Source organism: Galleria mellonella, unplaced genomic scaffold, assembly GCF_026898425.1.
Source record: "Galleria mellonella isolate WM207_F2 unplaced genomic scaffold, CSIRO_AGI_GalMel_v1 utg312, whole genome shotgun sequence".
NCBI classification, from domain to species: domain Eukaryota; kingdom Metazoa; phylum Arthropoda; class Insecta; order Lepidoptera; family Pyralidae; genus Galleria; species Galleria mellonella.
The window spans coordinates 5,920,290-5,944,850 of NW_026442074.1; the positions used below are offsets into that span (position 1 = coordinate 5,920,290).

At 32.4% G+C, this 24,561-nt stretch overlaps 2 protein-coding genes across 4 annotated transcripts in view; both read left to right on the top strand.

The window, feature by feature from the left end:
* Positions 1-6,593, top strand: part of LOC113515206 (peptidoglycan-recognition protein LB) — a 25,144-nt gene extending 18,551 nt beyond the window's left edge. Inside the window, exons 1-5 of one of the 3 annotated variants that reach the window (XM_031908499.2) lie at positions 498-677; positions 3,188-3,268; positions 3,731-3,938; positions 4,216-4,334; positions 6,238-6,593. In XM_031908499.2, coding sequence (XP_031764359.1) covers positions 3,190-3,268; positions 3,731-3,938; positions 4,216-4,334; positions 6,238-6,422 — 591 coding nt within the window. In that variant the 5' untranslated portion in view covers positions 498-677; positions 3,188-3,189 and the 3' untranslated portion in view covers positions 6,423-6,593. Of the gene's footprint in view, positions 1-497; positions 678-2,822; positions 2,868-3,187; positions 3,269-3,730; positions 3,939-4,215; positions 4,335-6,237 lie in introns of those variants that run through there. The other 2 variants (XM_031908500.2, XM_031908498.2) reach the window with 2 other exon arrangements.
* Positions 6,594-11,387: 4,794 nt separating this feature from the next.
* LOC116412856 (peptidoglycan-recognition protein LB) lies at positions 11,388-20,901 on the top strand. Its single transcript, XM_031908496.2, has 4 exons — positions 11,388-11,543; positions 14,574-14,784; positions 19,609-19,727; positions 20,168-20,901. Exons 1-4 carry the CDS (start codon positions 11,453-11,455, stop codon positions 20,374-20,376), a joined length of 630 nt encoding a protein of 209 aa, XP_031764356.2. The 5' UTR covers positions 11,388-11,452; the 3' UTR covers positions 20,377-20,901.
* The last annotated feature ends 3,660 nt before the right edge of the window (positions 20,902-24,561 follow it).

The window sequence follows — 24,561 nt, forward strand, 5'->3', positions numbered from 1 at the left end:
AAAGTAAGAATTCAATATAAAATAAATATTAAACCTGTTATTGTACTGCTCACTAGAAAAATACAAATAAGATATGGCCGATGATGTCGAATAAAAAAATTACTTCAGTAGGAATGATAGAGAATTTTAATAAATAGGGCAAGTCATCAAATATAAGAAAATTTTAATAGTGACATGCACATAATAAACACTGCTATCTAGTATCTAATTTCAAAAATACAAAAATAAAAAAAACATTTTTTAAACAATGTAAGTAGAGACTTTTGACACTCGGTCTTTTTTGCTTACCCAACAAAGTATTTAGCGTGAATATAACACCAGTACTGCTACTAGCTACTAATTAAATTAGGATTATATTAAAGGGGAAACTTCATTTGGAAATCTGGGACAGGTTATTTCCCTTTGTATACGTAAATAAAGTGACGACTGACAGAAATAGAACAACAATCAATATAATGATGAATGAGCAAATCAGTGCGAAAGTGATCGCCACTGATTTATCACAGCTCAATTATCTTGGAAAGAATCTATTTCTTATCACTAAATGCTTATTAAAATATTATCTATATATATTGTAGCATAATTCGTCAATAGATGGTATTATTAGGCGAAATAGTAAACGTCGCGGACGAATAGTGTATCTAATTTCTAAAAGGAATTTGAGTAAAGAGAAAAAGGTAAGGTTTTCAACTATTCTCTATTTTATTAATTTTATATGACGAATTTATACATTTAAGAATGTACGTCACGTGGACGAAGGCACGGGTAAAAACTAGTTATACCATCAAATAACTTAATAATTTACTTTAAACTATTAAATTAACAATTTTTAAAACATTTTACATTAACTATGATTAAGTTGCCGATAGTTTGTAAAGGTTCAGTCGTGTCTGATTCCAGTGGGAATTTCGGTAAATCCTTAGTATTGAATTTGCATATAAAAAAATCGTAATAAATATTTTAACAATAAGTTAAGGCTGTCTGTCAGATAACTCGGTTTCATCAGGCAGATAGGTTTCTAGATAATATCTTTTGGGTATAAGTCCACCAAAATTCTGTAATTTATATTCATATGTCTCATATATAATATAATTCAAATGCCTTGAATTTTCTAATCAACGATCACAATTTTAATATACTCGCATGTATTGATTTTGTTATGAAGATAATAATCTACCGGTGATAATATTAGATTATTTGATAAACGCTTAATTTACTCGTCTTTGTCTATTTAACGTAAGTACCTATGACGTAAATAAATGAAAAAAAGAAAACAAATTGCTCATAGGAAAACATTAGTTGAAGTGTGTTAATAAATGTTATATAATAAACGATATGGATATGTTATTGTCCGAAATAAATGGTAGTCTATCTTCTTCTCTATCCTAAATAGTATATATATAGCAAAATTCGTACGTAAATAGAAAACATTGACTCGTGGAAATAAAAAAAATAATAATAAATATAGTGACAAGTGAAATCCACATAGGAGTAGTCAAGTTATTGCTGTGTTATCGGGTATCATGATCCTTTATTTAGCTGAGCAATAGAAATGAACATGGCAGTGAGAAACCTATTGCTACCGTCTATTTCGATATATTATATAGTATACGTTATTTCCCGAATATATAAAGCATGGGGCATACTAAGAAATAAACGCATTTATTAGGAGGGTAGGGGGGGGGGGCAGGTTAGTTACACGGGGCACCAGTTTTATTGCTAGTAATATTCTCTGGCAGGTCGCCATCTACGTGGTCCTCCCTGGAAACCATCGTCCTTAATTCCGGGTGTATTCATCACAATCGGCTAACTGGCCTGCCGTTTCATTCTCACCTGTCATCCCTCACTGGTGCCCCGTCAGCGTATACCGTTAGCGCAGGCCGGGCTACCATTCCATTATCATTCATTAAAAAACGCATTTGTTTAGTCTATTACGCGCGGATAAAGAGAAAGCTATACCTGTAAAAACAAGCGTCGACTGTCTGCTGTCTCATTACTAAATCTCTTTATTATCATAAATTATAATATTAGAGTTATCACTAGAAATAAATCATGGACTAAAGCAACCCTTATTACAAAACGAAGTTTATCATTAAATCATGGTCCATCTGTAGTCTAAAGGTACACATAGTTTTATTGTGGTTTAAGACCAAATATTTCTTTTGAAGTTATAATTACTCTTGGCATAATATGAAGATAGTTTAGTTTGTATAGATTTGCTAAGTTTGCATAGTTGGATGTATGCTAAATGAATTAAGCTAAATGAAATTTCTCTCAGCTTTCATTGTCACCAGCACTTAATATGTTGTAGCATAGATTTATATATAAAAGTAAATAACAAAATACTTAAGAGTAAAAACACAATTAAAAGATAAAAAATACTACTATAATATATATGGTAAAAATATAAATATATCCAAATCTATTTAATTTTTATGGTATAGGTACATATTTTATGCATAAATCATTTTTTCAGTCATTATACATTATCCACTGTGCAAATTAAACAGAAAAGTTATATATGTACCATAGGTACATACCTACTACCTAATTATATTAAATGTACCACTAATAAGGAAAACACTGCTCTAACAGCTTCCTTTCCGTCAGATTTTTCTCATTTCATGGCGTGTCCGGGATTTCCTTAATTGCTGTAAATACACTCATCATTGTGCATACCAATTAGTATATATATAAAACAAATATTCAAATCCTTTAATTTTAAAATATATTTTTTTTTTTTTTTTTTTTTTTTTTTTTTTTTTTTTTTTTTTTATAGAACTTAGAATGGCAAACAAGCTGACGGCCCACCTGATGGAAAGTATACTAAGTAGGACGGAAACGGATACACACAATGAAGAATTAGTGTGAGTAATTATTATATTATTAAAAATTCAACATCTAATAGTCCTCAATCGTTATAACCCAGTTTTATTGGGGGAAAGGGAATATTAGTAATGAGAATATAACAGAAGTAGAAGCATCGACCAAAGGGCGCCAAAAGAAAATCTCGCTCGAGGGCTTTCGCTGAAACTTATTACCGCCTATATAGATGAATAGCATCATAGACACTACAAAATATATTATGCTGCACACAACATCCCTAATGAATTGCCGCTCAGAGATAGCGTATTTCATATATCCTCATATATAGTTACATTAATACTTGATATCTTTTTCTTTTCAGATATGGACCGTTTAACCTATTTTGTGCTATTCTCTATGCTTGTAAGCACATTCGCCATGCCCAAAACATCTGTGTCTAAAGGTAAACAGTAACATCAGATGACAAAAAAATAAAAAATAAACCAAAGCTTTGCTTGCCTGCTGTTTGTACCATGTAATACGTATATATGTATATATAGTGTGTGTGTTCGTTGTAAAAACGAAAAAAGGCGACTTCAATCGTCAAGATAAGAAATAAACCATAGCGATGAACGACGAATAATTTTATACTAATTTTATACTAGATAATTTTCTCAATTGTTTTTTTTCGAGCGACAGGGTTTATGTTAATGTTACCGTTTTTTATTGCTTGTCGTGAAGTAATATCTATTTCAATATTTTGATCTATATGTGAGGTAAACGACTTCGTATTCTTAATATAAATATTTTTTTTAAATCTACTTTCCATGACATAGATAAAGGAATAAATACTAACGATTCTAATAGTGAGATTACTATAATTCAATATCAATTATATTACAATTTATACCTTTATTTATTTTAGTTTACAATTTCCCTTTCATCTCTCGAAGTGAATGGGGCGCGAATCCACCAACAGGTGTGACTTTATTAAACTATCCTGTACCGTATGTGGTCATCCACCATAGTTATATACCAGGAGTGTGTATGACGACAGATGAATGTAAGGCCGCTATGAGGGCCATGCAAAACTACCATCAAAATGATCAACAATGGGTGGATATTGGGTACAAGTAAGTAAATAAATTTATAAACTTATTAATATTGTAAAAAGTAAGATAAATAAACTTTTTTAAATTAATATCTTAACGAGATCGCAAGTGTTTTTCAATTATATTTATTAATTTTAGCTTCGACATGTTGTATCTGTTGTAAAGATCTTGCAAGAAACAGTTTTTGTTTTAAAAAATGTAATTTATAAATAATTTACTATGTACAACCAAGGCATAGTTTGGCAGTGGACAAATAACGGCTGAAATCATAATGATGAGGTTAAAACTCTGATTACAGTTTTGCAGTCGGCGGTGAAGGTAGCGTGTACGAAGGTCGAGGTTGGGATACTGTGGGAGCTCACGCTGTTGGTTACAACGTCTTCAGTATTGGCATCTGTCTAATTGGAGATTGGGTTTGTAAGTATTATTACTTTTTGAGGTGCCACCTTTTACCGAAGGTTGACGATCATCATGGCGGCCTTTGCATTATCCACCGCTATCTTGAAAAGAAATCTGGTGCTCATTACAAACCACTGACGATATTTTATTTATTAATGTTTTTTATACAACTTAGAGTGGCAAACAAGTTGACGGCCCACCTGATGGAAAAATATAACCGTCGCCTATAGACATGAGCAGCACCATGGACATAACAGAGTATACTGTTTCACCCATGATACCCCCATGCGTTGCCATTCCTGAGGACTCAGGTGTTATTCATCTGTACCCTGTAAATTCATGCAATATCCCAACCTTTAAATCGAAACACAGTCATGCAAACACAACTGTTTTACGGTTGAAACACGAATGGGACAGAGGTACCTAAGCAAACGACTTTTGTACAAAGTCTCCCTCTGGTATTTATTTTACCTTTAATAAATTGATATATCTATGAGTGTTCAATACTTAGAAACAAATGAGGAAATATTAAACTTGCATTGATATAATAGTATGAAAAATTTAGCCTAACGTAGTATATACGCAGTCGCGTAATATCAGTAAATGTATTATCACATTATTCAAGTAGTACACAGCATAATGCGTTATAACATAATACGATAAGATTAATCTATTGTTTATAAGATATTGGTATATCCATTTACAAATTGGTTTATTCTGAGGGTTCGATTCCCACACAGTATAGACATTTGTATGCATGAAGGAGGAAGGAGGAGGAGTTTGGCCGTGTGGTCCCGGTAGTGAATGGGTCACCCCTTTTTTTCAGGGGAAGGGTTTGTTAGTAATGTAGACTACTAGTCCCATTGCTAGCAATATACCCCGTCAGGTCGAACTGCACGTGGTCTCCCTTGGAAACCATCGTGCTGAATTCCAGGTGTATCTTTTTTTTATTTTTTTAATGGATGATAATGGAATGGTAACCCCGCCTACGCTAATAATAAACGCTGGTGGGACACCAATGAGGGATGACAGGTGAAGATGAAGCAGGTCAGTTGGCCCATCATGACGAATTCAATAATAAATTAATCACGATAGTCTACAGGGGGATCCACGAGGTGGTCGACCTAATAGGGTGTATTGCTAACAATGGTGCAATTAAACCACGTTGCTACCATTTCCATTTCATTTTCCTTTTTACCCCATTTCAGGTGTATTCATCACTCACTCACTTATCATCCTTCACTGGTGTTCCGCCAACGTATACCGTTAGCCCAGGCGGGGCTACCATTCCATTATCATCTATTAAAAAAACCCTTTCTCTCCCGTGGGGTGTTATTAGAGGCGATTAAAGGAATTTAATGATTGAGAGATAGGCAGTAACGATCCTCTTAAGACATCACCGAAGCCTAACTGCGGTTGGCGACCCGTTTGCCAAGCGTGGCTCTATTGGCATTACCCCCGAATGGTAAAGGGAATCTATAGGCGAGGCTTATGGTCAGTAATGGATAGTTAACGGCGGATTATGATGATGATTCATGGGGATGTTCATTATTATTAGTTTGAATGTTTTTTCTATGTACTTACAAAAAAAGTATTGAACTATTTCTATCAGTTATTTATAAACTGTTTCAATAGAATATATGAGAATGTAACCAAGTGTTTTTGGAAACTGTTAGCAAAACACTTCTTAAATTAAATTATTAACGAATCGAAATTTTCAATTAATGAATTGATTTGATTGTTTATTTGCTATTATTGGATGCCAATGGACTATCTTATGGTCGGTTCAATTATTCGTTTGTATGAATTTTTATTAAATTCTATTGAAATAGTACTTCTTGTACAAAACCTGCTTTGTTTATGACTAGATGGCGCTGTAGAAAGAGTTCAGTGGTATTTATTAATATTTGTATTTTTCCAGCCGAGTTGCCCCCACCAATACAGCTGGAGAACGCTAAAAAGCTAATCGCTGCAGGTGTACAACTAGGTTACATTAGTCCAAATTACAATTTGATCGGTCACCGTCAAGCAACAGCAACAGAATGTCCGGGCGAGTCACTGTTTAGAGAAATTACAAGTTGGGATAGATTCTCTATTGCCGGTTAATAATTATTAATTAAAAAACAAACAGATAAACAAATACTAATATATTATTAATATTTATATACTAATACATAATCTAACCTTACGAATTTATTTGTTTTACTCTGTTATTGATGATGGATGTATTTGTTTGTCTATGACATTGTATAATGTAAGAAAAGAACGACTGATTTATCTTTTTGTTTTATTTAATATGATATCTTTACATTATTCAACTGAAAATATTTTGAAGCTGTTACTTTAATAATATTATTTATTTATTTATTGCACAATAAAATTTGTAGAAATGGCGATCTTAATGCTGTATGGCGTTCTCTACCAGTTAACCATTATGTAAAAACAGACAGCGATTGAGTTTATTATCTCTTATGATTTAATTTTTTTAATTATAATTAATTAAATCATAGCGTTCCATGTACATATCATTACATAAACAGGTACCATTTTACGTAACGTACCATTTTTCAGACATTTTATAAACAATAATAACTAATAATTAGTTTACATTAGTCTATAATTGTGAAGTTATTACAGAATCAACACAACATTCTTGATAAAACAGCTCTAAATTCCTCGGGTTTCTAATATTTAGGACTGCAGAGGATGAAAATCAGTGTTGCCAACAGAAGATATGCAATTAACTTACGTTATGCAATATTTGAACAAAATGGCACGTCTAAATTGTTCCTTCTTTTAATGAAACTGGATAGCTTTTTGTATTCAGTCATTAAAATATATTTACATGTAATAAGTAGAATATAAGTTGAAATTACTATTTAGTGTAATTAGTTCTATATTGCCTTATAATTTAACAAATATATTAGGGCTTTGTTCCACAAAGAAACATCGACTTTAATAACCAATTATTGAGATTTAATAACTAAAGTACTAAACCAATTTCGATAAAATTTCTTTGGGGTAAAACTGAAAATATGTCCTTTTAAATAAAAAAAATAAATAAATAAATCACTTTATACTCGTAAATGACTGAGTTATGAGGTATCGAACGTAAATAATTCAACCGAATTGAGATTCTCCTCCTTTTTTGAAGTTGGTTAAAAAATAGTACTGGCCACGAGCTTATTAGGTAACCTACATATTTTGTTATCTGTAAATATTATTTGTTTATTTATTTTTTATTTCATTCAGCAACTTGAATAAACGATTACGCATATTGATAACCCTGTATTAATGGAAACTGCTCTTATCATCATATGACTTTATTAACTTTTAACGTTGTATTACTCACAACAATTGATCAATTTTGTCATCGTCATCATATCATCCGTTAACTGACCGCTGCTGAACTTAGACCAGGGAGGTCTTATTTCAGCAATGGACAGTTAACGGCCTAAGGGGATTTGCTAGTAGTTTAATAGTCACGTTTAACAAGTGAGTTGCCGACCCCTGAGGAAATCCCTTTATCCCTTTTTCGAAGAGCCCCATGTAGTAGAGTCTCTTGGAAAAACCTCGACAAGGAGCTCATTTCATAACCTCATGTTCATGGGAGAAAACATGTCTGAAACCGTGCTGTACCCGACCATCTAAGCTTTAAGGTATGGGGGTGATCTCCTCGTCGATGACAAGCTGTACGGTGCCATAAAGTGATCGTGGGCATCATATTGAACAATTCTCTGAGCACAGTCTGTTGTACATGCAGTGTGAGGTAAAATCTCTAATTTTAACCACTTTTATAGCCCAAAATAAGAAATTACAAATTGTAATAATAATAATAAGAACTATTAGGTGTCTATTTTGTGCGAGAAATGCAATAAAGGTCATTTTATATCATATATATTTATGTACGGACGGAAACCACAGCATGTGAGTTCAACTTACACCTGACTGATTTTCATATTATATAGTAAGATAATGGTTTAAGAGGCAACTAGGAAAACAAAGTAGGTACCTAAATTTTTTAAATGGATAAAAATGGAATGTTAACTTCGCCTGCGCTATTGGTATGCGCTGGCGGGATACCAGTGATCGATGATAGGTCAAGAACTCAAGTTAATTAACTCATCGTTACCAATTAATCGAAAATGTTTAAATTTTAATAGGACCTTACTTGTTCCCATCAGTGGGATACTAGTGGGTAGTTGTGATTTTATAGTTCCTATTTGAGAGAGGTAATAGATGCTTCATATTTTTAATATTTTAAATAATATAAAAATACTATTATTAGTTATTTACTATAGTAGCAAATGTTTTATTTGTATATTTTCCTCTTAGAATTACTCAGTAGGCCCTAACATAAACACATCATTAAACCTGTTTAGTTATTCCCCTGAATTATTTGTCAGATTAATTGGAAATAAATGCAGACGGAGATTAGATAACAGTTCTTGCTGTCAATAAAAAACATTGCATTTTGCGCTAAATTTTATGTAACCTTGATCATTAATACGAATTGCATTAATTAGTCAGCCCTTTTATAAACAAAACAAACATTTTATTGTTTTCCTCAAAGAAAGACACAGTAACATTAGACAAGAATTTTCATCACTCGTAAGGAAGGAAGGAGTGAGGAACATACATAGATTAAAGATAGTACTTACCTGGCATTCTTTATCTATGGTGAAGAGGGATTGTTGGTAATGGAAACTGCCAGTCGCATTGCTTATACAAGTATAATCTAGCAGGTCAGCTACCTTCGCCAAGTAGATATATGAATATATGGAAATTACAGAATAGTTACACTATGACAACTTAAGTGTTATGCTTCTGTATCCTGTCACTTTTTTACTACATATTTGTAAATCTAAATCGAAACAGTCGTTTAAGCATAGCTACTTGGCGATACAAATATGAGTGCGATGCAAATAACTAATTATAAATATTTAGGTTATTTATCGAGATAATTTACAATATTATTATAATAAGGGTAATGAGAATATTATCATATAATTGTTTATGACCGAATTATTTTCTTAAATGCAATACAATAAAGAAATGCAAACGAGGTTAGATTAACATTATCACCAGATTAATGTATGATTTTATATCAAATCATTATAATTGAAGCTTACTTAATAAATTATTTAAAAATAATTATAATAGAATAATTATAATAGAATAATAAATACAATTAAATTGTCTAAATGTACGAAGATTATAACTTTCAATCGATAAGTTGAAAACTATTCTGTACTCAGTTTTTATAAAACAATTTTATAAAACAAAGTTCAATGCAGTTATAATTTTTTACATTAGATACCATCAGATGTCTGTATGCTTGTTTGCCACATTTGTGGTAAAAAAAATTACCTATTAAATTGTATAGATCTGTAAAAATTAGAAACCTCAGTGTAGTGGATGTTTGGGTTGTGGTGGTGATAATTTTAATATTGACTGAATACTGGCAATGAGTTTAATCTCAAGTGGAGTTACATAATTGTCGATTATTGATATTGAAACCGAGAAAAAATGCGAAAGGTGAGCCCTGTCTCTCAGTTCATAACTCAGTCTCCTTAACCGTGCTGTGCAGTTGTACCAGACATTTGGTTGAATCAAAAGGTAACTAATAAATAATTATAGGAAAAGAATAATTAAACTCATAACTCTTATTAGACTCCAACAACGATTTTCACAGACGATTCTCTATTTTTTCTGTTATAATTATATTATAATTTTGAATTTTGATTGTATAAGTACAAGACAAAAAATAAACAAGATATAAAAATCGCATGCCTTTGTGTATAGGTTTAAAGTAAATATCCTTTTTTTTCAACATAGATATTATATACATGCCCATGGAATGATATTTTTAAAATAGTAGGTACCTAATCCTGAGCAATAAAAAATTCGAACAAGGTCATATTTGCTTCTTAATAATTTATTTGAGTATCAAATTAATTATCTCCACAAAAAAAAAACTATAAAATATACAAGTCAGGTCATTGACAGGTAATTAGTGGTTCTTAAACCCGTAAGTATTTCCCCTAAACGAAGATTTAAATAAACATATTGGAACTTCAGCATAAATATGGGCGTCAATGTATTTGTAAATAAACTTAGGACTCATTGATAGCCAGAATGTTATGATTAAGTACACGCTTGGGAGTTTGAGGAAACTAAATGAGGCAAATGATTTTATACAATTGCACAAAAAAATAATATACTGTTTTCAGTATCCAAATGTATATGGTATATTTAGAAGTTATAGTGAAAAAAAAATCATTTTTACCATAATTTCTAAATGCCTAAACAGGTTTTTTTATTGGGTGATAATGGAATGGTAACTTCACCGTACCGGTACGTACACCGGCGGGGCACCAGTGAAAGACGATAGGTGAGAATGAAATAGGTCAGTTAGCCCATCGTGACGAGTTCAACAAGAAATGTTCACGATGGTTTCCAGGGGGATGCACGTGTAGGTCGACCTAATAGGCCTCTTACCGCAACTGCGTATTTGTAACGAAATAACAGAAGTAGAGTGTGATTGAAGTATCATTTTTTAAATATATCTCTAAAATTGAATTTATTTACATGTTTTTATACATTTACTTTTAATATAAATACAACAAGCAAAGTTATCCATTAAAGGGATTTAAAGTAGTTTTGCCTCTTTTATGAGTTTGGTGTCTACTGGATAGTATAAAATATATAGAATAACATTTTCACTGTATAATATCTAATTGTAATTTTAATTCTAGAGAAAGAGACTGATGGAAAGTGGTGCTTCAGAAATTGAATTTACACTTTTTTTTTTCTAAACAATCACTATGCTATTAAATTTGTCCAAAAACTTCTGATTACGAATCACGTAACCTTTTTTTGTGTTTAATCGTATTAGAATGGAGCTTCCAGATACTATTTCTTATTACATTTAAAAGTATTTTTCAAATAATGTTCATTATTTTTAGGTAGAGGTAAGCTCAAATTTATTAAAGACACTGTATTTAGTATTTATTATTATACCTAACCAGGGAAAGTACCGCGGGCCGATATATAAAGCAAACATTTATTACTGCACATTCAATTTGAGAGATACATTTGATTGCAGCATAAAATGACGAAGTGAATAATTTATAATGTGTACTTTAAAAGTAATATTCGTGTGCTGTATATTAATTATGTACGATATAAATATTGCAAATAGTTTCCCTAGTTTTTCGATCGATGGTAAGTATTATTCAAATACTCGTTTTTTGTTCTAATTGTTAAGATTTTAATTTGCATACACACATATCTTTTATGCATCTTTTTTCTGGGTTGTGCTTAACTACATGAAATGAGCGGTAATAAAATTTCATCTAAGTCTATCAGCTAATTTAATTAGTTCTAACAGAAATAAGATTGTTTTTTTCAAAAATATAAGAGTCTAAAACAATATAAAAATTTAGAAGTTCTCACACTAACATGCCGCAACTATATTGAGTTGAAGTTGGTTTAACTGCACTGATAGAGCACAAGCTGAAAAACATTTCAATTTCAATTTGCATGTGTGCAGCAGTGATGGATTTATCATCAAAATATAATATATAATACAAAATATATTAAATTATTACAATATATTTAAAAAAATGTTGATTAATATGATTGTAAGCTGGGAAACCCAATTGTAGAGGTTGGTAGAGGTAGCATAATTTACATAGCCTACTGGTGGCAAATTTCAATAAAGTCAATGAAAACTTTTTTTCTATACAAGTTGATGCAGTATCGATTGATCGATTTAAATCATTTTATCTACTTCTCATGCAGAATCATTATTAAAAACAAATTTCTCAAATAATTTCTTTTATTTCTCCGTACAAATTATGTCTCCGTACTCTGTAATATCACTGCTGTATGTTACAGTTAATTTACAAATCGAAAAAGTATTTTTTTACTTATTTATTTATTTTTTATACAGAATTTCTACGTAAGTAAGATACAATGTTATTGAGTGTGAGCAGTGAGTAAAATTACATAATTACAGATAAACAGCTGACTCGACAGACATGGTCATCTCTATCGACTCACACAAATTTTAATAATATTATTATTAAAGAAACTATGTCGATTCAACTAACGTCTATTATTAACATCATTTAAAAATACCTTAATACGTTCGACAGCATCATTTTTAAATATAAACATAATATCAGTTACTATGTAAACATAAATATATTTAGTGATGCACTCCTGGTACGTGCGTCACTATATGTAAGGTCTTGCAATCATGTAATTATTTAAAATTATCTTGTGACCTAGACTATGTAACAACAACAATACGAGTACAACAACATACGTACTTACAGGTACTTACCTATAGGAGGTTACAAAGGAGCAGTGAAAAATAATAATAAATTAGATTACTTGTGAATTTATGAAAATTTATAAAAAATCTCTTATTTATTTATATAAAAATCTATTATTAAAAAATCTATATTATTTTATACTATTTTGTAGTTAATTTATATCTTATCATTATTATATATTGTTTATTATTAATATTAGTATAATGGCCTAAAGACTAACTCTCCTAAAGACTAATGGTCCCTAGTTTGATGCTGACCAACAATAAATGCTTTATTTTTTATTTTTAATGGAATGGTAATCCCGCCCGCGCTATCGGTATACACTGGCGGGGCACCAGTGAAGGATGATAGATGAGGATGAAGCAGGTCAGTTAGCTCATTGTGACGAATTCAACAAGAATTGTTCACGATGGTTTCCAGGGGGAACCACGTGGAGGTCGACCTGATAGGTAGTGTACTGCTAGCAATGGGTTCATTAGACCCAATTACTAATAATCCCTTCCCCACCAATAATAAATGTTATCAGTTACATCAAAGATTATTTTATTATCAGGAAATAAAATTTCCAATAACATATCATATTCGTTTATTTGCATAATGTTACTTACAAAAGGTATCTACTAACATAATATTACTATCATGAGTATTATGGGCCATGATGGGTGCAGAAAGCAACGGTCCGAGAGGTGGCTTTAATACGGTTTTTATAAAACAATTATTGTTGTTTTTTTAAGGTTTGTTTTGCGGATAATTTAATAAAATGCCAGGTTACATAGGTACATTTTATTGCAATTTATATTTATATGAAAACTAGCGACCCGCCCCTGCTTCGCACGGGTGCAATGCTGATACTAAATAGCCCCCCCCCCATGGCCAGTAACGACTCAACCGCTATGCCCGTGTGTTTTAAATCTGTAATATATTCGAAAATATTCATTTAAATCACATGCTTTAAAGGGCCATATTGATCTATATTAAATGGACAATGTATTTAAGGTACTTAAATGGATAAAAATTAATACCGTATTACTTAAAATCACTTCGTAAATAAGCGATTTTTCCCGTAAAAAGTAAAGGATAAAAAATTATTATTGTGGGTTGTCCTTAAGAGATAGACATATACCATTGCGGACTTTTTTTGTTGACCTTTTTAAGGTGTACAATACTGAAGTACATTATTTTGATTTATCTCGTGGTTTTCAGCTAGCGGTTGCAATGTAAGCGCAAAAAAATGTGGTTATTTACGATATCACATTAGAAACCTCTAAACTTATCAGTGTTTCTCTACTATACTATCCATATATTATACATACAAACCTTCCTCTTGAATCACTCTATCTATTATGAAAACCGCTTTAAAATCCCTTGCGTAGTTTTAAAGATATAAGCATACATAGGGACGGACAGACAGCGACAGTGACTTTGTTTTATACTATGTAGTGATAAATATCTTTGCATTGCAGTGAATGCAGGCGATTCGGGACTGTTCCTTATATGGCAGTCTATGGGGAGGTTTTTGTTTAGCAATGGACAGACGGCGGCTCATACAATGAATGATCTTTGAATATATTGCGCTCTATTTGAGGTTACCAGGCTGATAAATAAGCGTAGTCGAATTGGTATCAAGTCTAAATCACAACTATACCAAGTCTATTCAACTAGGTTTCGTATTGCTCCCATTTATATTACCGCAAAGGTAACTAATACTGGACGTGAATCTGATACAATTACTTTATTATGTCATTACTAGTTTTTACCCCCGACTTGTTTATCATAACTACGATTTCTTTCATCGTAATAATTGGGGCACAAAAGTGGATAGATGTAACAAATAAATTGACATTCGCACTTTATTATCGATCGAAATGTTGTTTAACAAAAAATAATAAAATAAATAAATATTTTTATTCAGGAAAAGACTACCCATTCTCGTTCTACTCCCGAGCTGATTGGAACGCAGATCCGTCCACAGATGTGAGGCCACTGATAACGCCCGCCCCGTACGTTGTCATTCATCATACGTACGAGCCACCGGCGTGTAACGATACGGCACAGTGCGAGGCTGCTATGAAATCTATGCAGGACTATCACAAAAGCCTGGATTGGGGAGATATTGGGTACAAGTAAGTATTGTAAGAACATAGTAATATTTAATTTAATTTATTTTTTCTCAGTTCAATGTATCTCCATTAATGTCTGTATTCAGCGTAACTGAGGACTGGTAGAAAATATTGTTGGACTTAAACCCCCCCCCCCTCCCGTATGCTTAAATATCTATTTATCTTCATGACAAATCTTTTTCGGGCTAGACAGACAAAACTGAGCAAATCGACCAAAAGTTTTTATCATTATATAAATCCCTTGTTTCCCGCAGTTACATAACTCACCTCAACCTCATGCCAGATCTGGAAACTCCTTCCTCAGAAAGACCATGATCTGTCTAATTATAATAGACAATAATTATTAACAATTATTGTTTAGGTCTCCCCATTTACATCCATCCACATTCGCCTTGTATATTTGTTTTGTCTACCTTTCATCCGAACTTAAATTAAGTTGAGTGCATAGTTAACCCTTTTTTTTATCTTTCGCCGCGCTAATATACGTCACTTCATACTTACACATGACTTCGTAATATCTAGTTGAGCTGATTAGGCGTCAAAAACAAATAATCACTCATATCATTAAAAAAATTTTTTGTAAAGATTATACTGTCTTAAATAAAAAAAAAGCAACACAAAAAATAATAGTAATAAGTAATAATTATGATTTGTTGTTATGTATACAACTATAGAAAATCGACTTTATTTTGATAGACTGGAGAGAACTGGTACCTGTGCTAGGTTTTTTTTTTACAACACAGGGGGCAAACGAGCATGCGGCTCACCTGATGGTAAGTGACTACCGCTGCCCATGATCACCCACAACACCAGCGGCATTGTAGGTGTGCTGCCGGCCTTTTAAAAAGGAATATACTCTTTTCTTGAAGGTTATGTTGTCGTATCGGTTCGGAAATAGGTAGGGGTAAACCTATATTTATTTATAAGTCATAAAACAAAAACTTATAAAAATGTCTGTAACTTGTTTACAAACCTATAGATTTTTAACTATACAGGAAATACTAATTATAGATATTACAGAATTTATTAGGCTGTACCATTGATAAATACGATTTTCAGCCCCACTTCTAGCAGTATATTCAGTTAGGTCAACCTCCACTTGGAAGTAAATTGTGAATTTTCTAATGGTAGCGTGTGTGTATGGTGTGTAATTAGTACATTTTCAATGATTAAAAAATACAACACTCTTTTCTGTTTTAGATAAAAAAAAAATCGTAGTTTTAAACAAAACAATAACGACAACATACAAGAATGTTGACCGCAACTTATCTGACGAAATTTTATCGTAAACCTTTTTTTTATTTAAGTATATCTATTAATTACCGTCATTAATTATATGGATTAATTAAGTTTTAGATATGGTAATTTCCCGAAACAATCTTTTTGACGTAATCCAGCAATTGATATCTAACACTCGAATCTACGACTAACGTGACAAATCTCAACATGTGTATTCGTTGATATCGGATGAAATGATGAAATAAATGACATCATACAATTTACTCCTAACTTACAGATAAAGTAGTTTATTTGTTTTGTCAGTGATCTGTCGTAAACAAGTGTACAATGAATGACAATACCAACACTACCCATCCATATTATTAGATTAATATTGTGGAACGAATATTTTAGTTGGATATCTCAATGTGGCAATCGCCAGGATACGTATTAAGCAAGCACAGACAAAATAATATACCTGCTTTCTATTTTTTTCTATAATAAAATTTGGTACATAGATATACTGGATTAATAGAGGAATAACACCTGAGTCCTCACGAATGACAACGTATGGTAGGTGTCATGGACGAAACAATATACTCTGTTATGTCCATGGTATAAGCTCATGTCTATAAGCGACGGTTACCACTTTCCACCAGGTGGAACGTCAGCTTGTTTTTTTTTTTTTTTTTTTTATACAACTTAGAATGGCAAACAAGCTGACGGCCCACCGGATGGAAAGTGGTAACCGTCGCCTATAAACATGAGCAGTACCATGGACATGACAGTATACTGTTTCGCCCATGATACCCCCCATGCGTTGCCATTCCTGAGGACTCAGGTGTTATTCCTCTGTACCCAGTAAATTCACGCCATATCCCACCCTTCAAACCGAAACACAGCCATGCAAACACAACTGCTTCACGGTTGAAACACGAATGGGAGAGAGGTACCCAAGCAATCGACTCTTGTACAAAGTCTCCCTCTGGTGCCATTATAAATTGAAAAAAAATACTGGCTTTTGTCCTAATTTATAAATATATATCATCAGGTTGTAGTGTTCTAATAAGTAGTAATATATTAATAATTTTAGTCATTTGGTAACATTCAGTTATTTATTATTATTACTGACAACGTGGCATACATCATAGATTTTTTTATCTCAATAGACCTACTCCATTAGGGATTTTTTTAATTACTATTTTTCTTTTCATGCGCATTTTCTGTTAAAATTCCAATGTTGCGATAATTTATTAGAGTAACAAAAATATGCGACTTTATAAAAAATATAATTGTAACCTTTTGCATTTGTCCATGCATGGAATATAAAATAGTACCTATTTGGTTTGTTTTTAAGTTACCGCATTTTATTTTCACGTGCCGCATGCTCAGATCACGTGCTATACTGTCAGGAAGTAGGAAATAATCCGTACTTAGGTACTTACCGCATTGCATTTTTTTATAATAATCTATAAATTACCAACATAAAGAGCAAGTACAGTTATGCGTAATAATATAGATTTCCGAACTTCAATAAATTTCATTTAAGGCACCCAAATTCTCTATTGAAACGTGGTAAATAGGAATGGAAAGACAAGTTATTATATTTATACAACGGGAATCTGAAGTAATGGTTTTATATAATTAAGAATAGCAAACAAGCAAACGGTGATGTACACTACCACCAGATGGACAATGGTAACAGTAGCTTATACAAACTTCAATAAATATCACAGTACACACTGTGACGGTCATTGCTGGCCTTATGCTTTGCCATTCCCTATAATTTTAATCCATATCACAAATTTCAAATTGAAATACAGCCATGCAAAGTCCAGCTGTCGATTTACAACGACGTACAACTTATCGATTGAACATGTGTGGGACAAAAGTACCCAAGAAGACGACTTTTTAACAAAGTCCTCTGCTTACTGGGTACTTTTGTTTTTAGTACCCAAATGTTGGACTCGGAGAATTTAAAAATATAATTAAAAAAACTAAATAAAAAAACATATGGTAATTATTATAACAACCAAATGTAAAGAGAATATTTCGTATATTATACCCATATAAATATCAGACCTAATGACCGCCGGGGAACAACCGAGGTGAATCTATTTTTATAACATAATGTTACAAAAACGGTTTTATAAAAACGTTTAGATTGCAGCATATCCGGTACCCATAAATAAAAAAAGGACGAAATAATTATAAATAATTTGGTTCGGTGCTTATTAAAAAATTGTTTGGCAGGTCACATTTGTATATCCACAATTGAAAATGATTTCGCACAAAAATTGCTTAGATACTTGAAAAGGTGTATCTTCTTTATATTACTTTTTTTTCGATAATCATCATTTACCGGTTTTCAAGAATGGCTAAAAGGACGAAATTTAAGTAACATTTCTAAATATTGTAACAAAAATCCCTATATAATGTTCTAAAATCATACACTCGGTTATTTTATATTAATCACTATATTAACGACTCCTTTTCATCCCCAGTACGCCGTATAGTGCGACAAAGGAATGTAGTAATACATTACATATACATACAAGTACATACATACAATTACATCAGTGAAAACGAAGAAAATCTTGAAACAAATTCTTACATATACGAGTATATCAAGCCAACTTGATAATAGTTGAATAATACTCTTAAGAGGAGAGACTTCTAAACCCCTATCTAGTACTGGAATATAAATGGACTGTTATGGTATAAAGAAATATCTAAATAGAAACTTACTATTTTCGCCATATAGAGCAATTCCAGACCAGACCAGAGGGAGACTTTGTACAATAGTCGATTGTTTGGGTACCTCTGTCCCATTCGTGTTTCAACCGTGAAGCAACTGTGTTTGCATGGCTGTGTTTCGGTTTGAACTGGGTACAGAGGAATAACACCTGAGTCCTCAGGAATGGCAACGCATGGGGTGTATCATGGGCGAAACAGTATGCTCTGTTATGTCCATGGTACTGCTCGTGTCTATAGGCGACGGTTACCACTTTCTATCAGGTGGGCCGTCAGCTTGTTTGCCATTCTAAGTTGTATAAAAAAAAAATATTATAGAGACATTTCAATGTCATCTAGTCCCAAACTAAACAATGCTTGTCCTATAACTATGGTATACCACAGTCATAGTACATCATTGTACACAATTGATAGAAATACTTAACCACTTTTTTGTGGGGGAAAGAGATTTTTAATAATGGAGACTAAAAATCCCATTGCTAGCAATATACCCAACTAGGTCGACCTCCTCGTAGTTCCCCCTGGAAACTATCATGGTTAATTCCTGATGAATTCATCATGATGGGCTAACTGGCCTGTTTTCATTCTCATCGATCACCCTTCACTGGTGCTCCGCTAGCGTATCCCGTTAGCGTAGGATGAAAATGGAATGATACCCCGCCGGGTATCATTCCATTTTCATCCACCAAAAAAAAAACACTTTTTTGTAAATACATATATATTATACATAGAAGACGCTAAGACAAACAGGCATACTCAGGCAGAGGTACAAATGTGTGTATTATGTGGGAATTTAACCCGCAACCATTAGAAGATAAGGCGGTATTATAAATCAAAATGTAATTTTTTTTTTAGTTTCTGCGTGGGCAGTGAGGGCGGAGCATATGAGGGACGAGGATGGGAGGTGGTCGGAATACATGCGGGAAAAGCCAACAGTATAAGCATAGGAATATGCTTGATCGGTGATTGGAGAGGTATGTACCTACTACATATACGATACGAACAATATTTTGCATTTACGGGGCATATTATTAAATACTAGGTTTTATTCGCGACTTCTTCTACGTGACTTTCAGATAATAGTTGTCCGGGATAAAAAATAGGCTATAAATTAAATACTACACCCCTTATTCATAAAAACCTTAAATATCTTATACTTATACCTATTTTAGCTATGAAACTGTTTTCTATTTTTTGTGTTAAATTCCCAATTTAAAATAGTTATACTTTGATAACTTTTTTACTTGCTTAAAATTAACTTAATCAACGGCACCAGTCAACAAATGCAAAACTGCCCCATTAGGAGTTATAACCGTAAGAAGATATTGTAACAAACCAGAAACACTCTCTATATAATGTTCTAAAACCGTACACTGTTATGTACACTATTTTACCTGACATGTTGCATTTACAGAGCAACTTCCTCCTGTACAACAATTGGAAACAACGAAAGCTCTCATCGAGGAGGGAGTAAAGCGTGGCTTCATTAGCTCCGACTATAAACTGATAGGCCACAGACAAGCCCTCCCAACAGAATGTCCTGGGACTGCACTCTTCAATCATATTTCCACGTGGGATCATTTTGTTTCACAATTCGAACCGCCTCTTACGAAAAAAATTTAAATTTAGTATCGTAAAATTTTTCTTTGTTGTAAATTAATAAAAAAAATTATTGAGCCCGCCCTTTCTTTGTGGCGGAATATATGGTATACTCAGATTTTAATAATTTTAATATTTTAATTTATTTATTGTATTAATTTATTGTATTTAATTTTAATATTTTTATTGTATTATTATAATACAATTATTTCTTAAATATGTTAACCGCTAAGAAAACAACTGAAAAAGACGTCGCGCTAATGACAAACACTGTCCATCTTCTTTATTCTTCCTTCTTTAATAGCTCTAAGTTTTCTGAGCGTATATCTTTTACTATTAAAAAAAAAAAAAAAAAAACATTAGTCGCCTTATCATAATTTTTCCGTATCAAAACGAAATGTATTATTTTTAGTTTTTAAATCTGCATAAATCTAGTTTATACTTACGTAAATCTGATGTGTTTATAGACTGATTCATTTCTAAAATGAAATGAAATATTTATTTGTTTAGAATAATGAGACTAATTATTAAATCTGATATTAAAATATATGTAAATTGTTTTCTTTTTATTGGTTCTATATTTAAATGAGAAAGTCAAATCAACAATAGATATAACAATATCATCATGAGGTATATATCCTGTCTGACCTTCATAATATTCTTAATGATCCCAATTCACCTATATTCCACTTATTACCAACTTCATTGCGCTTTCAATTGTTAACCCCTCCTCTCAGATCTAGGCACTTTTGCCTATATCAGTCGAGAGCTCTGAAGCTCTGACTGGTATAGGCAAAAGTGCCTTAATTAAATATTTACAGATCCCATCTGTAAAATTCATTTTATGGGTAACATTTGAACTCCGTGTTGCATAACTGTAGACTAAATTTCCTATGAACATTCAAAATCGTCCATCTATTGGTCTCTTCAAGAAAAGTTTAAAATCACATTATCTTTCTACTGTTATTGATTATTACTACTATTATTAATTATAAATTTGTCATAATTGTGTTCTCGTTTATTTAATATATATTATTGCTTATTTATATACATGTATTACGATATATAAATTTTGTAAATACTTATTATTATTCTTTTGATTTCTGTTTTGCACTACTGCTGCCTACTCACTACTTTCTGTCATCATCATATCAGCCTTTAACTGTCCATTGCTAAACATATTCCTCCCCCTTGAGGGGTTTTGCCAGTAGTTACCACGCTTGGCAGGCGGATTAGCAACCGTAGGTAGACTTTGGAGATGTTTTAAGAGGGACGCTGCTGCCTATCCCTCGCCCTCCATTAATCGGCTTGTACGACTATGCCGGAACCATACAGAAATTATTTCCTATACCACTGTGTTAAGTTGAATGGAAGATATCTTTTTTAGAGATACATTCACCTTTACTTATATTGTTCCATTCCTATGTGTTTTAGTACAATAAAAAAGATTATTTAACGAAGTGAGCAAGGAGATGGTTAAACACTTGTACTCAAAAGACCAGGTGTACGAATATAATACGCGATCGACGAGGTCGATGACCAGATTGCCGGAAAAAAAGCTATTATATATGTATTAATACTATGTACTTGGCGTTTTTTTATTTATAATGAATTTTTTTTATATCTATCTACAGAGTTAGTAAGTTGTAATAAGCGTACCTACTCTAAATCCGATGATAGTAATCAAAATAATACTATTCGGAAGATCTAAAAAAATATTTTAATCTCTTCATACTAAATCAATCATTAGCAACCGCAGTTAGGTTTTGGAGATGTTTTAAGAGGGATGTTGCTGCCCATTTCTCGCCCTTCCTTATTTGCCTCTTACAATACCCATGGGAAAGAAAGGGGGGCTCTATTCTATGCCGGAACCACACGGACCCAGTACAACTATACATATACACGTTCTGCGACACGTGTTTCACCTCTAAGTGAGGCATCTTTAGGTAAATTATTAAATCGCTGCTCGGAGTCTAGTGTTAACCGTTTAACAAACTACGAAACCGAACGGTTAATACTAGGATAAAATGGCAGTCGGAGACTTATTTTTTTTATACAACTTAGAATGGCAAACAAGCTGACGGCCCACCTGATGGAAAGTGGTAACCGTAGTCTGATGGCTAATATGGAATATTGTGAAACATTGTTTTATTATTTCGTCTAGACAACCTCAGTCTATAAGTACTCGTATAGATTAGATTAATTAGATGAAAAAAAAAGAATAGCTGGTGAACTAAGTATAAAAGTACATAAGTTTATTATAATAAAGACTAGGCTAAAATATCAATTTTTTTTTATAAATTTAAATAGTTAAAGATAAAAAATTTCCTTAAGATCACTGCCAGCTGGTAGGGTACCTAGGAGACTTGCTGCATTTCCACGCTAAATAGCTATGGAAATGCGTTGACCAAAGTATAGGCCAGCCTTCTGGTCGCCAGAGGTTTCTACCAGCCGGCGTGAAATCTCTTTTGAAAAGATTCATGGCCTCGGGGTACAGTACAAAGTACATAATAAGTTATAATACAAAATATTTAAAGAGCTTTTCCACACTTATACCTACATAATTTGCAAAATATCGGCGCTAAACAGTCTCAGAGGTTTCGACTTTGAAGCGACCGGGTTTAGAATACAAACGCACAACATATAAAGTACAGTACAGATAACATATAGCTTGCTTATAAAAAACCATTAAGGCATGTTTATATTAATAACTATATATGCATGTCCATGTCTCTACGCCATACAGTATGTTTGAGTTACGAAATTTAAATTTATTATTAATTAAATGTATATAATTAAAAAAATATTAATTTATAACTTATTATGTTTGCTATTTCCGAAAAATTATTTTGACTTTAAATCAAAATTAGTCACAGTGTGTCTCCTTAAAGATGATAAAGGTATACTTTACTACTACTAATGCTTACTATTCGTAGTACTAATTACATGATAGTATTGCCATATTATTTATATTTTTTAATCAATTCATTTACATAGTATATAAATAAATAAACTAGCCTTTATTCAAACATACAAGTCTAAATCTAAAATAACTCTTATATTGTAGTAATACTTATATTGTGTATACCTACTTATGGTAGTTATTTATTCACCAGAAGTTAATGATTTTGTTTTTCATAGCACGTAGCATGCTTGATGACCATGTAATTGTTTATATTTCCTAGCACTTACCAATTCTTACTAATTTAAACAAAGTAACACACACCGGTCGAATTAAACGAACCAAAGTGTTTTATTTAGCATAGGTTTATTAGTATTGGCTTCCGTTAATTCTGTTTTTTTTTTTATACCATTGAGGTAGCAAACAAGTATACGGCCCATCTGATGGTAAGCGGTTACCGTAGCCTATGAACGCCTGCAATACCAGAGGTATTACGCGTGCGTTGCCGACCCTGAAGAAACCTCTTTAGCCCCCCTTTGAAAAACCCTATGCTGTAGTCTCTTGGGAAGACCTCAGCAGAGAGTTCATTCCATAACCTGAGTGTTCGTGGGAGAAAACATCTCTGAAACCATGTTGTACGCGACCATTTAGGCTGTAAGGTATGAGGGTGAACTCCCTGTCGATGGCGAGCCGTACGATGAATGAAAGTGGCCATAGGCATCATATTGATATACTTTTACTAAAATCAGTAATGCAGAAAATATAGTTATGTTATGATTTTCTTGTATTATTATATATCTAAAGATATATAATCCTTAAATAGTTAAGAAATAAGAAACTGCATAATTAATTTGAACAAGTAAGGGGCATTTTCTGTAGATAGTTATGGCTATTGTAAGTATTATATTACAATCTATAAACCTTATTATATTGTCTATTCTACTGTAAAGTCTATGGCAACTCTTATATGACTTTTTTTTTAATCTATCACTGGTGGGGCCGCCAGTGAAAGATTATCGGTAAAGCTGAAAAGGCAGGTCAGTTAGCCCATCGTGATGAATTCAACCATAAATTAGTCACGATGGTTATAGATAGGATATATTGATAACAATGGCAACTAATCTCCTCATTGATAACAATCTCTTCCCCCCCCCCCTTATATGCTTTCTGGAATAGTCTAGACTAACTGAACTAACCGCAGCATAACCGCGTACGATAGTCACACACGAGTGCGGCAAATGCCATGCAGGTCAAGTACTACCATATTTATCAGATTAGAAACTATTGTTAAATTCGTAATTATTTCG

Bases quoted from the DNA above. Each gene is read 5' to 3' on its own strand.
- LOC116412856 (XM_031908496.2), top strand. From the start codon at position 11,453: ATGTGTACTTTAAAAGTAATATTCGTGTGCTGTATATTAATTATGTAC. The intron at 11,544-14,573 runs GTAAGTATTATT...ATTTTTATTCAG, and splicing joins CCCTAGTTTTTCGATCGATG to GAAAAGACTACCCATTCTCG. The intron at 14,785-19,608 runs GTAAGTATTGTA...TTTTTTTTTTAG, and splicing joins TGGGGAGATATTGGGTACAA to TTTCTGCGTGGGCAGTGAGG.